General features: G+C 37.6%; 4 protein-coding genes across 4 annotated transcripts; 3 read left to right on the top strand and 1 right to left on the bottom strand. All coding sequences in view use genetic code 12, as the record gives it.

The window, feature by feature from the left end:
* Positions 1–1,926: 1,926 nt before the first annotated feature.
* On the top strand, positions 1,927–5,001 carry PVL30_001680 (uncharacterized protein; the record flags this gene model as incomplete). Its single annotated transcript, XM_001526830.2, has 1 exon — positions 1,927–5,001. The coding sequence occupies one exon, from the start codon at positions 1,927–1,929 to the stop codon at positions 4,999–5,001; it is 3,075 nt and encodes a 1,024-aa protein (XP_001526880.2).
* Positions 5,002–6,446: 1,445 nt separating this feature from the next.
* SIP5 (SNF1-interacting protein) lies at positions 6,447–8,180 on the top strand (the record flags this gene model as incomplete). Its single annotated transcript, XM_001526829.2, has 1 exon — positions 6,447–8,180. One exon carries the CDS (start codon positions 6,447–6,449, stop codon positions 8,178–8,180), a length of 1,734 nt encoding a protein of 577 aa, XP_001526879.2.
* Positions 8,181–9,353: 1,173 nt separating this feature from the next.
* Positions 9,354–10,883, top strand: PVL30_001678 (uncharacterized protein; the record flags this gene model as incomplete). The annotated part of the gene is made up of 1 exon (XM_001526828.1): positions 9,354–10,883. One exon carries the CDS (start codon positions 9,354–9,356, stop codon positions 10,881–10,883), a length of 1,530 nt encoding a protein of 509 aa, XP_001526878.2.
* Positions 10,884–10,988: 105 nt separating this feature from the next.
* Positions 10,989–14,147, bottom strand: PVL30_001677 (uncharacterized protein; the record flags this gene model as incomplete). The annotated part of the gene is made up of 1 exon (XM_001526827.2): positions 10,989–14,147. One exon carries the CDS (start codon positions 14,145–14,147, stop codon positions 10,989–10,991), a length of 3,159 nt encoding a protein of 1,052 aa, XP_001526877.2.
* Between the last annotated feature and the right edge of the window lie 1,697 nt (positions 14,148–15,844).

Genomic DNA, 15,844 nt, shown 5'->3' with positions numbered 1-15,844 from the left:
GAGTAACATGTAGATCAAAGTCCTAGTATTGGTTTAGAAGTGGAGTATGGTTGTATTCCACAGTAGAGGCCATGCTTGTTGGAGGCTAGCCTGGTTGATTAGCGCAATTAAAATAAAAAAATAAAAAAAATAAAAAAATAAAAAAAATAAAAAAAATAAAAAAAATAAAAAAAATAAAAAAAAAAGGACAAAGACTGAAAAGGGAACAGAAGATGCTTTTTTATCCTGTGGATTGTTTGTATACCAATTCCAGTATGAATGTAAATACAAATCAACCATATACCATTTTTTTATGTATACGAAATTTGAGAACAAAACAAAAAGAAAAAAAAAACAAAGAAAAAGAAGAAGAAAAAAAAGCTGTTGGTGAATACATTTGGACTATTAGACGATGACAGGTGTGTAAAGGGACTTGCAAATAATGGTATTTCTAAAGCAGAGGTGCAGCTAAATCAAATTGTGTTTTGAAATCTATGTGTTTTCTATAGAATGGTCTAGATCAGATCCATAACATACTTTGACGAGGAGAAGTTTCAACCTGATCCAAAGAATAAATAAACAAAAAAATATATATAAAAGATGGAAAAGGAAAAGGAAAACAGTTTCATAACCAAATTCATCTTCAAAACCAAGAAGGATTATAGTAATAAAAAAAAAAAAATACGTAAATATTAAGAAAATAAAGAGTTTGATTCACCCATTACAATTTTTCATACGGCTCGTATAGTAAACAAACCCTACATCTCGATTTAGTCCCAAATGTATTATGGATATTGCTTGGGAACTGTGTGGTGATGATGATGATGATGATATAAAAACAAAAAAACGCAGAAAGTGTCTGTCATAAACAGTTTTTCTTTTTCTTTTTCTTTTTCTTTTTCTTTTTCTTTTTTGTTTTGTTTTGTTTTGCTTTTCAGTTTTCTTCCTTGAAGAAAGACCAATCGGTAGACAATATTACAATTTACACAAACCATTAGTCCAATTAACCTCTTTCTTTCTCTCTATTTTTTTTTAGCTCTTTCCTTTCTTCTAAATTCATAGATCACTCTCTCCATTACTATTGGCATCACACATTACAAAAATTATATCATACACTCTCGGCATCGCTTAGTCTATTAAAACGTTGAAAGTGCTGTTGCTTTTTTTAGCGAGAAACAAAAAAAAAAATAAACAAGAAGAAGGCAGAGTGGAATTAGAAGGAAAGAATTGAGAAAATCGCGAAAGAAGAACAAAAGAAAAAGAAAAAGAAAAAGAAAAATACAAAGTGGAAATAATAATTATAATAACAACCAACGTCCAACAACCAACGTCCAACAACCAACGTCCAACGTCCAACGTCCAACTAACAACGCCCAACAAACAACCACCAACGTCCAGCGTCCAGCGTCCAACCGTCTCGGCAAGCACTTATACTTAAACATCTTCTAGTCAAACAACCGGAAACAGAGGTGTCAAGGCTAATATTGAGACTGAAGAGCAACATACCAATTCATTAGTGCAAGTGCCACATGAACAAACACTCGACTTGCCTCGCTCATTCATAGAGAATATTGTCACCAGAGAAATCACAATTGTTCTCTCTCTTTTCTTCCAGTTTTTTTCTATTTTTTTGTTTTTGTTTTTGTTTCTAAATTTTGATTAATTTCTGAGAAAATCAACTGCTTTTAAGCAGCTGGCTGGCCCTGTCTTACACTATTTAGCAATTGCTCATAAGCAAATTGTTCACCAACTAATTGTCATTCGTTTAATACCCCCCATTTGTTTCCTTGTTTATTTGTTTGTTTGTGTGTTTTTTTTTTCTACTTTAGTTATTCTTTTTCTTCATTTCAAAGAAAGAGTGGATACCATAATCTGAGCATACCACTTGATACCTAGTTCAACAAAGTACACACCAGCACCACCATTTACATTATCACATAAACAAATATGTTTCCAAATCGTAAAGAGAAAAATGCGCGACAGCAACCTGGCGATACTCGTGAACTGTCGCTTGACTTGGATGTTGGCAAAGAACTGCGGCAACAACAACAACAACAACAACTGCAACAACTGCAACAACTGCAACAACTGCAACAACTGCAACAACTGCAACAACTGCAACAACAACCTTCAACTTCATCCTCACATCAGACTTTTGATGACGAACTATACACATCGGATGCACCCAGAACTATGTCCACTGCTCCATCTGATCAAACTCTACCCAAAGAGTATGTCTCACCCACAAAATCACTCAAAAATATGTTATTTTTCAAAAATCGAATGTCAAACCAATCGTTTGAAAGTATTAGCGAGCAGCCGGAATTAGAAGCACAGGAAAAAGGTTTGGTTCACAGTCATACTCTTGCTCCTTCCAGAAGCAATTACGAACTTTCCCCAACAAGATCTCCACGCAATTTGCACTTCAACATTAGACCTCTATTTGCAAGATCGAAATCATCAGTAGCGTCTGATGCAAGTAATCATCTTTCCACAAATACCAGCACCAACTTTAACTCAAGCATAATACCAAATCCTAATCCAAAGTATCCGATGTTGGACCCACTGAGAAATGTCACTCTCGAGGACTTTGCTGACACAGAGTCAGAAGATTCTGCTCATAGTATCCATAGCAAACAGTCCTCCGAAACACGACAGCCATTAAATGATGTCGATGTTTATAGAAGCCATCACGAGCCCCACCAAGATAGTCAAGACCACTCCCACCACTCCCACCAAAATCACCAAAATCACCAAAATCACCAAAATCGCCAAAACCACGCCCAACAACAAAAAGAAACTCAACAAGACCAAGAACAGTATGGGAACATCACTGCCGATGACTCCATAAATATTCTCCTTTCGGAGTACCAAACCCAGGATGATGGGTTGTTAACAAATCGAGGAAGTCGATTTGTTGAGCTCGATTCACGACCTCAAAGTACTGTAATATCAAAGGAGGAAAGTGAAGCATTAGTGTCCGATATACTTCGGCACGGCTCAGTAAAGTCTGGCGGTGCATCAGCAAGTAGACATACATCCTTTCACGGAAGATCTTCACCTCAACAAGCAATGCAAGGCGTTCCAAAATCTACTTCCAGTAGTTCCAATTTGTCTTCTCCTTTGACAAGTGAGAAGAACTTGGCACCAAATGTAACGCCGAGCCCACCCTCGAGAGGAAAGCCTGGAAATACAAGGCACGAAACAGCAAAGTCTGCAAATAAGCATATGAGCACATCCACAAATGTGGATATCAATAGATCATCATTGCGAACATCACTTGCATTTAGTGACGATAGTGATGTCTCAGGGATCAAGTACCCTGATCCCACGATAACTCCACTAGCAACACCCACGGTACACCAAACGCGCAATTCTTCATCAAATGAAAATTCCAAAAGAGAGAGCCTTCCAAGTATACCTTACGATAATGATAATGACCTTGAACGTGATCTTGAACGTGATCATGTTGCAATAGCTGGTCTGTTGCACTCTAAAGATAATAATCCTGGTCAAACGCAAGCATCAGCAGCATTACAGCAGCAGCAACAACAACAACAACAACAACAACAGCAGCAAAAACGTCGGATAGGTCGAGAGCATATACCATCTGATTTGCAACAAGAGGTGCTTGAAGAAACCATTGCATCTAATGTAATTCTATCTGACCATGGCGACAGTACAACTGGTGGTGGTAAGGGGCTTATTTCCTACACATTTGACGAAACAATGTTGAATGAGGATGAATACAACTATAATGCGTCTGCTAGATCGTCGATGTCCTCGGGAGAATTGCTTCAAAACCTTGAAGGTTCATATAACAATCAGACAAAGAGTAGTGAGAACACAGATTCATTTAACAAACTGCAACAACAACAACAACTGCAACAAAATCAAACTAACCTTGGTCTTTCGCCAGGAGTGGTCTTAATCCCTGTGAGTGGTGGTGCAGTTCAGCATGCTATCCAGCAAGTTGAAGAAGAAGATGAAGACCATGCTCCGCATTCACAAAAGGCTTTATCTAGTAGCGCATCCCCTGAAAGCAAGGATGCCGAAGAGGAAAATAAGAATCAGCATTATAGTAAAGGTGATGAAGATGACATGACTGCGGGAATGGATCAGGCGAATACGTTGCCAGTGATGACATTTAAAGTTCAAGATAAAGGATTTGACGAATCCAAGAGCCGTTGGTCTGTTTACGAAAGATATAGTGATCCATACACGACTTTGAACATTGCAACTGGAGCAGGTGCAGCTTTGGAATCAGGATTAGGCTCAAAGTCAGACAAGCCACATAATATCACGGGTGGTAGTTTAGCATCCCACACTTTTCGACTTGATCCTGCTGCTGGGTATATTGAGCCCTCGAGTCCACAAGTGGCGCAAGCTCATGGTGGGTCGCCACACACTCAGGGAGTTTCTTCGCGTGCTGCGTTGAGACATTCCAACTCTACTACATCAACACATTCGATTCTTCGGATGGCTCGCAATTTAGCTGATGAAGGGTTTGAATTGGGTAATACCACATCGGAGCATGACTCGGGCTCTCGTGGTTCATCTATGGTACTATCACAACCCAAGCGTAATTTGTTTTTGGAGAATAGGCATTCATCAATGAATATGGTTGATTTGGAGAAGCAATTGAACTCATTGGTGATAGACAAGTCTACATTGCCTTATTTGCCACGTCAACAATCGCAGGACTCTACGAATCAAACCTTGCATATCTATCCCTGGTTACAATTTGGTGCGCTCATGTGTGTTGCGCTTGTTGTGCCACCGGTATTCTTTTTAATTAGTCTTGGTGTATTTGATGGAAATAATGGGTTGCAGTCGTATTATGGAGGAATGAGATATTATAATTCGGAAAAGGGTGGGGCATCTTCAAACACCGTTGTTGTGAAAAAGTTTAGTTTTACGCAAAAGATGTTGAGTTTTGTTATTGGACTAGCATGGATATTAATTGTTTTGGCGATGATTGGAGTAGGTTTGGGAGTGGGGTTAACCCGTAATAGAAGCTAAATTAAAAAAAAAAAAAAGACAAATAGAATTCAAAGATTGATACTTAGACATTTTGCTATACAAATAATAAGACAATAATAATAATAATAGTAATAATAGTAATAATAGTAATAATACTGATAGTAATAACGACAAAAAGAAGAGAGAGAGAGGGGGGGGAAAGGGTCTTGTACCTACTATGTACCAAAGAGAAGATGAATAGTTGAATGAAGCAGAAGCTCAGAGTCTATTGTAGTGATGCCTATATAATGGTTCTTTGGACTATGGATTGTGACAATAAAGTTTTCGTCAACCAGTTCCAGAGTAAGAAGAAGAAGAGTAAGAAGAAGAAGAGGGAGTAGAAAATGGCAAGTCACGAGATCATAGCACAGATATACATTACATGTAAGCTTTGTCTCCCCATATTATACATAAATATAGCGATATCGAAGAGAGAGAGAGAGAGAGAGAGAGAGAGAAAATGGGAGGATAGAACCAGGCTTAGGAGGAAGAATATGGTATGCGGGCACGCAATCTCGGTCACACAAAAGAATCATCAGTTGAATTACCCCTAATTCTCAATCGATAGGAAACAATAAATAAAAGAGGGGGGGGCGATGGAGCAAAGGAAAAAGAGGCGGACATTTCAACAAGCTAAACAAGATAACTAGGTCTATAACGTCTGATTTAATTGGATAGCTCATCTAAGAGTCGTAGCTTCTGGATGTATTGGAGTAGAGTGGATTTGTGTGTAGTAGTTGCTTATCTCCGAAATGAAGTTAAACAACCCAATAAAAGAAAGAAAGAATGTAAGTAGGCAGTGGCATCCTCGGAAGGAAAAAAAGAGAGAGAGAATTTAATGATACAATGTGTGAATTGTACATAAACATATATAAAGCATGTATCAAGTTGTGCACTCATCTGTGTCAGTGCGGAAAGCAAGTTAAAGTTTCTCACACTCTCACAGTCTCCAGTCTCCCCCCCCCCTTCCCCCAAACTTTTGTTTTACTTTTTTTTTTTAGTTCTTCTTGTCTTTATTTTTTTTTCCTTTTTTTACAACCAAATATAAAAATTAAATAGAAAAGAAATAAAACATAAAAAATAAAAAATAAAAAAATCAGCTTAGAGAGTTGGTATAAATTTACAATCTACAAAATCGAGAACATACTCTTGGGTAGAGCCAATAGATATAACTTACACCCACATTCACATTCTCATTCACACTGAAACATCCACATCTACATCAAACAAGGAGACTGAAAAGAAAAACAACATACATATCAGACTTTGCTTTTCCTTCTTATTTTTTTTCTTTTAAATTTTAATTTTAAATTTTTTTGGTGATTTTTACACTTGGTTACCAAAATTCAATCATTACATGCGCATTTTTTGCTGAACATATTCATCAACAGTTTGTTTCATTATTAACATAATCTAGAAATAACATTAGAATCAGACTATCAAACATGGGAAACGTACCAGCTAAGGAATCAAGGAGCAGATCAAACTCATCGGCGTCTTTCCAATCGGTGAATGGGTCTAACACGTATAATACATCCTCGTCCACTTACTCCGCCGGTGGTAACGGTGGTAGTGCTGGTACGGGTACGGGTACGGGTACTAATCGCGGGTCAAGACACCGCAGAAACACCAGCTCGGCTTTATACGGAGTAGTCACTGGAGGCCAAAACCATCATGGTCATGGTCGCCATCAGAGATCCGCGTCTTCTGACTTGAGAAAGCAAAAAAGACAAGAGGAGAAGGACCAGAAACTTTATCATCACTACCTGAATCTAATAGTCAGACACGAAGAAAATGTTGATGGTGGCTACTTGGCCCCCTTTGGCACCTACAAGTCGAATCTTGATTACGACGTAGATATTGTTCGTTCTTTAATCGTCAACAGAGAGCTTTCGCCATTCTTTACACCATTGCAGGACTTTGATGAAAGCTGGACTGATGAAGAGCTTTGCATCCTCTTGTCGCAATTGACCTTGCACGCCTTGGAGGAGCCAACAGGTTTACTAGACGATGAATACGAGGAGGATGATTTGGACAACCACAAGATTCACAAAAGTTCAAATTACTACAAAAGGCAAGAAGAAAAAGCCAAATTAAAACTGTTGATTTTGAAAATGAAGGAGTTGCAAAAAGAAGAGGAGAACAAGTATTTGATGCACAAGAAGATGTCCAACAATACCAATACCAATAATAATGGTGGTAGTAGTAATAATAATTACAATTACAATTACAATCACAATGGCAAACTACAGTGTCCAAGCAATGACCTATACCTAAAATTATATCGGAATGCAACAGAATGCCCAATTTGTTTCTTGTACTATCCACGCCATTTAAATGTTTCGAGGTGTTGCTTACAGCCAATTTGTACCGAATGTTTTGTCCAAATTAAAAGATTGGACCCACACCCACCACACGATGATCCCTCAAATCAGCAAGCGGGTGAGCAACCTCATTCATTAATATCCGAGCCTGCAAGCTGTCCGTACTGTGCAATGCCTGATTTCGGTGTAACATATGAGCCTCCACTTGATATTCATACGGGTATCAACGGCCAACCTCCCGGCGAATACAAAACCGTGAATTCAATTTTGGAAGATGAAGATGAAGATGGAAATGGAAGTGGAAATGGAAGTGGAAGTGGAAATAAATCAGAGTCAGCGGTTGTTGATGATGATTCGTTTAGCCCCAGCCCCGTGAGAAACCATGTTGGTTCCCCTACATCCCCACCTCCAGTGAATGCGACAATGAAGACGCAGTTGCTAAGAAAAAAGGGCAGTGGAGGAGGACTAGTAAGCGGTAGTGGTGATGGTAATAGAGGGAAAAGAAGAAGAAGTTCGGTAGCGGCGAATGCACCGGGAGTCATAACCATAGATATGATTCGACCAGATTGGGAGGCAAACTTACAATCAGCGCGTAGTAAACTTGCTAGAAAAGCAGCTACTGCGACTGCAATCCATGCAAGTAATCTTATAATCGATGGATCCAACGGACAGAATGGTGGTGGTGGTGGTGCTAGTAGCAGCAGTAATGGAAGAGCCAGGTCCAGTACATCTGGCTCAGGCGCAAATGATGGTTTTTCCATTGTGGAGCAGAGAATGATTGAAGAAGCTATGAGATTGTCTTTATTGGATGAAGAAGAACGCAAAAGGAAAGCTGAAAGGAAAACAAAAAAGTAAAATGTGAATAGTTTGCTCACATGAGTGCAGCCTGCTCCTGTTAGCAGGCGACATTTTCTAGTTTGTAATTTCTATTTACAATTTATCATTTGTGATTCACTATTTATCGGTATATGAGTGATGATGAAATGGTGTGTTCTGTTTCTTCTGCTTCTTCTTCTGCTTCTTCTTCTACTTCTACTTCTACTTCTTCTTTTTATCCAAGTATCTAGAAAGTGCCTTTCTTTTTTCAATATATTATAAAGCTGCTCATAAAAAAAAAGAGAGAGAAAAAAAAAAGTCTTTTTTTCATTTTACACGCAGTTTGTGTAATGTAGATGATGCGATGCACACTGTGGAATCACAGTACAAGTCTCTGCAGGGTTTCTTTAACCAAGGGGTGGTAGTACTTCATCCCAATCTGAAATTATCTCTAGGGTTTCTGATTTGTTTTGTTGTTGTTGTTGTTGTTGTTTTTAGTAGTTGTTTTTAGTAGTTGTTTTTCTTTCAAACAATGAAAAAACTATAAACAGTCCAATAAACTTACAACTAGTTTTTTTTTGTTTTTTTTATCACGAGTTCTTTTGTATTTCATCATCTCTATAGCTTCAAAAAACAATACGATGATGCGAGTGATATACTGGGTTGTTCAATTGCATATTTGAACTTTGTTTACTTTTCTAAAATTCTTCTCAAAAAAGGTTTTTCATTTAAAGAAAAGAAAAAAATATGAAAAGTTTACAGATTTACTGATTCCAAAAATCTTCATCGCCCTTAAGACTTACCTTACAAATTTTGCTCTTTGTTTTTCATTTATCAATTTATATTTGGACGTTTCTTCCTCTTCGTTTAGGTAAAGTTTTTCGTTATTTTGTTTTTTGTTTTTCTTTTCTCTCGGTTAAAGGCAATAGTAACAACAGTAACAACAACAACAACGCGAAAAAGAAAGGGTCTTTCGGAATTAAGGCTTTATGAAAAATCCTTAAACTCTTGAATAGTGAAAACAAAAAAGATAAAAAAAAAACAAAAAAAAAAAAAAAAAAGAAAGAAAAAGGACTTTTCAAACAACTCTAGTCTGAGAATAAACATTGGACCACTGCAACCTTTCCCTCCCTCTCCCCCTTCAAGAGATAGAAAGATAAGTGTTTAAGGGAGGGTGAAAGTAAAGAAAAGAAAGCTGTTTGATTCCTTCCTATGCCACTACTTACGAATTTCCTGGATTTGCGCATACCCACCAAACGCGTCTATGATTCCAAAAACAATCGAATTTTAAATGTGATTAGGCACTTACATGAAGACAATGGGATCAAGGCAAATGAAGATGCCAACGAAAATCTAGAGCCTGCAAATATCGACTCTGCCAAATGGAAAGTTCATGTTTGTGTCAAGATATGTGCATTGAGCTATCCACAAGATTTCCCAAAGTCAAATAAACACCAAATAGGAGTCATACCAGGCAAACGAATGATTGTTAAGAAATTTGACGAGTCGCAGATATATTTGGTATTCCCATACACCAACTGCAAAGTAGAAAGAGTTGAGCAACACCGATATAAGGAAGAAAATCGATGTCACCGCCAAAACCAAAACCAAAACCAAAACCAATGTCGAAGTCAATGTCAATGTCAATGTCAATGCAATCTAATATATGGAGAAGACCTCGACGGTGGGTTACAGTCGTCTATATACGTTCCGCGAGACTTACTTATACCCATCCCCACTGGTGTCAGTCTCCATGACGTATGCTTCATCTGGGACATTCTACTTCCGTTCTATATCCATTTCCAGCACGCTAAAAACAATTTCTCGTCAATTTGCATAATACTAAACAATGTGGAACGTGAAGTTAATGAAATTTTACTAGTATTGAATCATTTCAACTATGATCAAGGCAAAATCACAATTACTGATTTTACTAAACGACGACCAAGTATGCTAGGTAAATATGATTGTGTGTTTTGCTTCAACCCGCATCAATTGACTTTTGCAGAGTCCTACTGCAAAAGCACTGGTTTGGAACTGATACGAAATCGGTATTGTATATTTATAGATTCCCCAATACCTTCGACCCATTCTACAGACAAAACATATGTATCAATGAGATTAACTTATGAGGATCAACCAAAATGTACAGACTTGTTGAACATTTTAGCAGATATAAATACGAACCTCGTGCAACAACAGGAGAATAAAGGCGATATCGGTAACTTTCATGATAATAGCAGTACTAACAAAAGCACTGCTAAAAGCTTAAACGGCCCTGATAAAAACACTGGCCAAAATACTGGTGGAAACACTGGCGAAAACACTGGCCAAAATACTGGCCAAAACACTGGCGAAAACACGTTTGATACTGTTTCATTGAAAAGTTCTTTTGCATCGACAAATTCGTCGGACGGCTCATCTGAAATTGATTTTGAGAGAAAGAAAATGATGAAGAGCACGGGCAAAAACGGAAACAATGAGGACAAGGAGGATAAGAAGGACAAGAGTCACAAAAAGAGACATTATACATGGCTTTGGTGTGACGAAGATGTGGTGATGCCAAATACTGATGACAAGCCAGATATCACAAACTCAGCTTTGCTTGATGTTGACGCCTTGGAGAAGAGTTTCATATTAGGACTAAACAAAAATTTATCGTTGGATGGCGCCACTCGCCGAGTATGCTATTTCAATAAAAAAATCAAATCCAGTCTGGATTTGAACTTCTGTATAATCTGAAAAAATTTACCTGCTTTATCAATAGATGAATATTTAATAGAGGATCACTATAAAATTATTCTTTGTATGTTTCTTCTTCTCTTCTCTCCTAAAGTAATTTAATTTTTATTTTTGAGAGCCAATCTCCTTAAAGGTGTCTGTCAAAATGCTTCTCAACTTGAACAAATTAACAATTCGAAGTTTTTCATCCTTTAAATGAGCGTTATCACTTGATTGGCCACATGGGATCTGTGCAGCTGGCGCGCCAAAGCATTTCTCCAAGAACCTTACCGAGGGAATCGATCCACCTTCTCTAATAAATATAGGCTCTTGTTGCCAATGATGTTGCACATTCTCACGCAAGATTTGGTACATTTTGTTTTCAGGGTCTCCAAGCCAAGGCTCAGCTTCATGGAATACATTCACCAGTAAGGAGTTATCTGAACCAAGTGAGCTAAACACATTACCAAGATGGTCTTTAAGTTTCTGTTTAATTGTTTCCAAATCTTGGTTTGGCACAATACGCAAGGAAATTGTAGCCTTAACAACTTGGGGTATAACTGTATTGTTATTGGGTCCCGAAACTTGTATCTTGTGAATAGTTAACGAAGGCTGTCTCCACTTAGCCTTTAGAATATCAATATCAACTGATGTTTTCAGCATCTCTCTAATTTTTTCGTATAGTTGTTCCTCAACAGCTGTTAAAGGTAATATATCATCGTAAAATCCATCAATTTTTATTTCCTGAGTGGTTGGATCCATTAATGTGCTAAGCACTTGAACCATATCCATCACCGGTTCTCTACTAACTCCTCCATCAACACCTGAATGTCTATCTGGTCTATCAGACTTGATGGTGACATTAGCATTTATCACACCTCTCAATCCATAGTTCAAACATGGAGTATAGTCATCTAACCAATACGAGTTGCTCAACAAGACCCAATCAATATCTCCAATCAACTCCTTGTGTTGTTTTATAACATCCTGGAATCGAAGCGACCCACATTCTTCCTCGCCTTCGATTATAAATACAACATCACAAGTTAGTTCCTTTTTAGAAAATAGCTCGGCAACAGCATAAACTGCTGCTAAAGTAGGGCCCTTGTTATCGCTGACACCTCGAGCATAAAGATTCCCTTCCTTTGCTGTCAAGACAAATGGGTTTGTGCTCCAGTCCTGAGCCTCTTGCCGTGTAGCATCAACAACATCATAATGCGCATAATACAAAATACGCTCCAGCTTTGAAAACTTGAGCTCTGCACTTGAATCAGGACCTGAATCAGGACCTGAATCAGAACCTGAATTAGAACCTGAATTAGAACCTGAACTAGAACCTGAACTAGAACCTGAGCTAGAGTTTAAATTAGAGTTTGCTTTAAACTCTGCAAAAACAATTGGGTTCCCATCTTGAACTGGTAACAATTTAGTTTGGTAAGCGCCGAAATTGTTGAGCAATTTGGACAAAAATTGCGCACAATGTCGACTATCTTCAAGGTAAAGCTCCGGTGTCTTACTAATTGTTTTGTAAGTTACAAATTTTTTCAACATTGAGAGCAAGTCGTTGTTGCCAAGTCTTGTGCATGGAACGGTTGCCAGCGAAGCCGAATGTGGTGAGATTTCTTCACCCTCGGCTCCATCGCTGATATTCCATAACGAAAGGTTCTTGTTTCCACCAGCAAGAAGGAAAACTTCTTGCCCCAACTTGAAAACATTAACAGTATTGGTAACGCCATCTTCTTCTTGAGGACTCATCAAAACACTATTTGACACATCTCTGTATTTCATGGTCAATTTCACCAACCCCGAATATGCACACGCCTTGAACAATGCATCATTGTGAACTGCAATACTCAAAACCTCATTCAGTTCGCGGTCTGTAAACTGGAATGATCTAATCTTCTGTAGAGTCATCAAGTCCCATACGTTGATATTTGAGTCACCAACGCCAACGTATAGTAAGGAGTTTTGGAGGCACATTGATAAGACCGATTCGTCATTTTGTAAAGAGGTCAACTTTGTCAATTTCTTATTTTTCATGGACCAGATATTAATTACTCCATCGCCTCCAGCAGACACAAGGTATTTGCATTCGTTAAAATGGCCAATGGGGGTGTCAACTATTTCAAGACAATAGACGTATCCGTGATGTGCAAATCTGACAATTTCTTCGTTTTTGCATTCGATAAATTTGATAGTAGTTGAATTGTTTTCCCTTACACTATTGGAGTTTTTCCTATAAAGCTCGTGTCTAGTTTGAAGCGTGTTTTTTGAACCTCCTGGTCCCTTTGAGTCAAAGAACTTGTCGTAACGGAAGTTGGGCATGTTATTTAGTTGTGTCGTATTGTCTGCATCGGACAATTTGCACCATAGTATGCTCGCATTCTGTGCTCCAATGTATAAGGTCTGCGATTGGTCGCACCAAACGATTGAAAAGATATCGCCAATGTCTACTAATGAGTATATGACGTGAGTGCATACAAATCCATTAATGTTGTAGACTTTGACTAATGAGTCTGATCCGCCAACAAACAAAAAGTCTTCGTTTTTGCTCAATGTTAGTGTTAGTATGGAGTGTATTTGGTGGCTTCCTTCTCCTCGATCGATCTCGTATTTCAAGCTATAAGTCGACAAGTCAAACACCAAGACTTTCCCGTCTTGCGTACCGCATATTAGAAGGCGGTTTTTAGGCGAAGCGATGCAACACAAGATTGAATGGGTGTGTGTCCATTTGTGCACGAGTCTCGGGAGATTTAGAGAAGAGGCTGTTGGCATTGCTGATGAGTCAACAGAGTTGGGTGTTGAAGGAAATGTTGAAGGAGGTGATGTTATAGTTCCAAACTCAACAATTTCATTATCTTCGCCAAGAGCACCACTGTCACTGGAAGTGGCTATTGTTGTATTTGCGCTTGCATTTGCACTTGCATTTGCACTTGCACTTGCAAGTGCATTTGTTGCAGTTACTGTTGCAGCGGTATTGAGGGAGAACTGTGGCGCTTTATTATTAAAATGTGTGGGTTTTGGATTGTGTATCGTCTCGCTCGTTTGGTAGTATGCACTCGTGTTACGATTGTTCAAAGTGCTATTGAGATTGGGTTTGACGGATCCGCCATTTGCCAATCGAGAGTCATTTTTGGGCATGTGTGGACTGTTTAATCTTACTGGCGATGGTATTCTAATCGAATCGCGGTCTGATGGGGCTATAGCGTTGATGGGTAGTTTATGCGGCAGTCGTTCGCTATCTTCAATGCGTCTTTCCTCGGACCTCTCACTGTGGCCTGTCATCTCTTGATTCTTTGGAACACTTATCGTGAAAGAAACAAAATATTTGCTTGCTTGCTTCCTTTCTTTTAGTAAAAGATTGGATGAACTGTTTTGTTGTTGCAAGAAAATGACTTTAACCTTATCGTTTTACAGCGTGACGAGAAGCACTGTTATTCTTTTTTACAATCTTCTCCTTTTCTTTTTTTTTTATTATTATTATATTGTATTTGGTTGTAAAAAAAATAAAAGTAAAAATAAAATAAAATAAAGTGAGCAGAGAGTGTGTGAGAGAGAGAGAGAGAAAAAAAAAAAAAAGAGTACAAGTGCACGTGACATTAGCCACTAGACAGTGTATTTCAGTATCATTGAACAGCGAAATCAATATCTTTATTTTTTTTTATTTTGGTCCGGTTGAATTGAGTGTTTGTTATTGCAGTGTGTTAGTTCTTTAATAGACTGTCTCGTGAATGTGTATGTTTATGGGTTTTGAAGCAGTAGCATTATTGCTTATTCTCTCATTTAGGTTCGTATGGAAACAGCTCTAAGTATTCCCCATTCTTATCCACCTTATTCGATTTTTTATTTATTTTTTTTTTTAATTTTTAATTTTTAATTTTTTTTTAATTTTTTAATTTTTTATTTTTTTTTCATTAATGGCACACGATGGAAAACAAAGCTCTAAAAGAAAGGACTCCATAAAGGGAGCAGTGATGGTTGATTCAGTTTCCCTTGTTTTTTGTTCCTTTTTCTTTTCAAGTATGCTTATACGTCTTGCTTTATAAGGTGTTTGCTTTCATAAAGTCTTTACTAGCAGTATACTTTATTTCACTTTATAATTTATATGGATAGGAAAAACTTTCAAAGAACAAACATACACATATATATATATATATATGGTCAATATGCACCTTTAGAGGGTGGCTACTATTTATGGTAATATGTGCGGCTTCGGTATTTGCTTCCTTTTTTATTTTGAAGCCAAGAAATTAAAAAAAAAAGAAATTTTTTTTCTTGTTTTATTCTTGTTTTTTATTTTTTTATTTTTTTTATTTTTTTATTTTTTTCTTTTTTTAGTTTTGTCCGATGAAGTAAAGTCGAAGCAAAAGGAAAGAATAACGGGAAAGGAGGAAAGAAGAGATGCTGTTGAAGGAAGAAGGACAAGAAAACCCTTCTTTTATTGGTGGTGGGTGGAGTAGCTTATATCATAGGTTAGTTTCAACTTCCTTACAATAGACACTCTCTCTACTGGTGCAAAATTGTATTTTTTTTTTTAAAAAAAAAAAGCTTTATAAAAATAAGCATACATAGACTATAGATATATTCTTAGTATCCACAACTTTTGTGCCTTTACCGATGTAATTGATAAAAAAAAAAGCTATCAAATTTTTGTTAAAAGAAAAATAAAAAATAAAAAAAATTTCGGGGAAAGGAGAAATTTAAGAAGAAAGAAATGGCCCACGTGGGGGGGTGTGTGCGAGGGGCGTCTCGTGTATTCGAATGCTTCAAGTCCAAGGCGTGAAGGAAGTTTGTAGTGTGTGTGATGAAGATGTAATTAGCAAATTGTGCATCAAAAAAAAAAAGAGAAAACTTAACAAAACATGGAATAAGGAACATGAACGCTGGTCTCCAAGCTCAATAACCATAGAGGGCTATAGGACTCCTTTACAAAACCAGTCAAGGCAAAGTAATTCATTGAAGCCTAATTGCCTTTTTCACAT

The sequence above is a fragment of the Lodderomyces elongisporus genome, chromosome 2 (assembly GCF_030384665.1).
Source record: "Lodderomyces elongisporus chromosome 2, complete sequence".
NCBI lineage: Eukaryota > Fungi > Ascomycota > Pichiomycetes > Serinales > Debaryomycetaceae > Lodderomyces > Lodderomyces elongisporus.
Note: the sequence above shows the minus strand (reverse complement) of the source record. Positions and strands in the feature narration are given on the sequence as shown.